A 998-nucleotide genomic window follows, 5' to 3' on the forward strand; every position below is an offset into this window, starting at 1 on the left:
GCACGTCCTCCGGGGTCCCCGGGGCCCCTCCTCCCCCTGCGGCCGCGCCGCGCCGCCCGGCCCGTGGCCGCTGTTTACAAGGACACGCGCTTCCTGACAGTGACGCGAGCCGCCTCCTCCCCTTCCCCACGCTCCCGGAGGGGGGCGCGGGGGCCCGGCTCCCGCTCCGGCCAATCACGGCGCACTTCCGCAGCTGACACACGCGGTATAAAAGCCTGGGGCTCGGGCTGAGCGGCTGGATCCTGGAGGGCGGCCGGGCCAGCGTCGGAGTTCAGCCTGAGGGGGGAGCCGGGGAGCCGCCGCCGCCGCCGCAGCAGCAGCAGGGGTCGGGGGAGAAGCGACGCCGAGCCCGCGAGCGCACCCGAGGAGGACCGGAGGGGCCCCGCCGAGCGAGCGCCCGCGCCCGCCAGGCTCCCGCCCTCGGTGGGTACCGAGCACCCCCCTCCCCTCACCCCACCCCGCGGGGGGGGAAGAGGAACGCGCGACCGGACGGACCGGAGCGAGCGGGGAAGGCGTGGGGGACGATCCGGCCGAGGCGCGCGGACCCCGATCGCCGCCGCGAGGGCCCGGGGCGGCCCCCCGCGGAGACCCCCACCCCCAGACCTCCCGGGCCGCCCGGATGTGTACTAAAATGGAACAGCCCTTCTACCACGACGACTCGTACGCGGCGGCGGCGGCGGGATACGGCCGGACCCCCGGGGGCCTCTCGCTCCACGACTACAAACTCCTGAAACCCAGCCTGGCGCTCAACCTGGCGGATCCGTACCGCGGGCTCAAAGCGCCCGGGGCGCGCGGCCCGGGCCCCGAGGGCGGCGCGGCCGGCAGCTACTTTCCCGGTCAGGGTTCCGACACGGGCGCGTCTCTGAAGCTCGCCTCCTCCGAGCTGGAGCGCCTGATCGTCCCCAACAGTAACGGCGTGATCACGACGACGCCCACGCCCCCGGGACAGTACTTCTACTCCCGCGGGGGCGGCGGCGGCGGCGGCGGCGCGGGGGGCG

The 998-nt window shown here is 76.4% G+C and overlaps 1 protein-coding gene across 1 annotated transcript; it reads left to right on the forward strand.

Annotated features, from left to right (window-relative positions):
* Positions 1–256: 256 nt before the first annotated feature.
* LOC106001926 (transcription factor jun-B-like) lies at positions 257–995 on the forward strand (the record flags this gene model as incomplete). The annotated part of the gene is made up of 1 exon (XM_013036865.1): positions 257–995. A coding segment is annotated over exon 1 (376 nt), but the record flags the coding sequence as incomplete, so codon positions are not given.
* Between the last annotated feature and the right edge of the window lie 3 nt (positions 996–998).

The sequence above is a fragment of the Dipodomys ordii genome, unplaced genomic scaffold (assembly GCF_000151885.1).
Source record: "Dipodomys ordii isolate 6190 unplaced genomic scaffold, Dord_2.0 Scaffold883, whole genome shotgun sequence".
NCBI lineage: Eukaryota > Metazoa > Chordata > Mammalia > Rodentia > Heteromyidae > Dipodomys > Dipodomys ordii.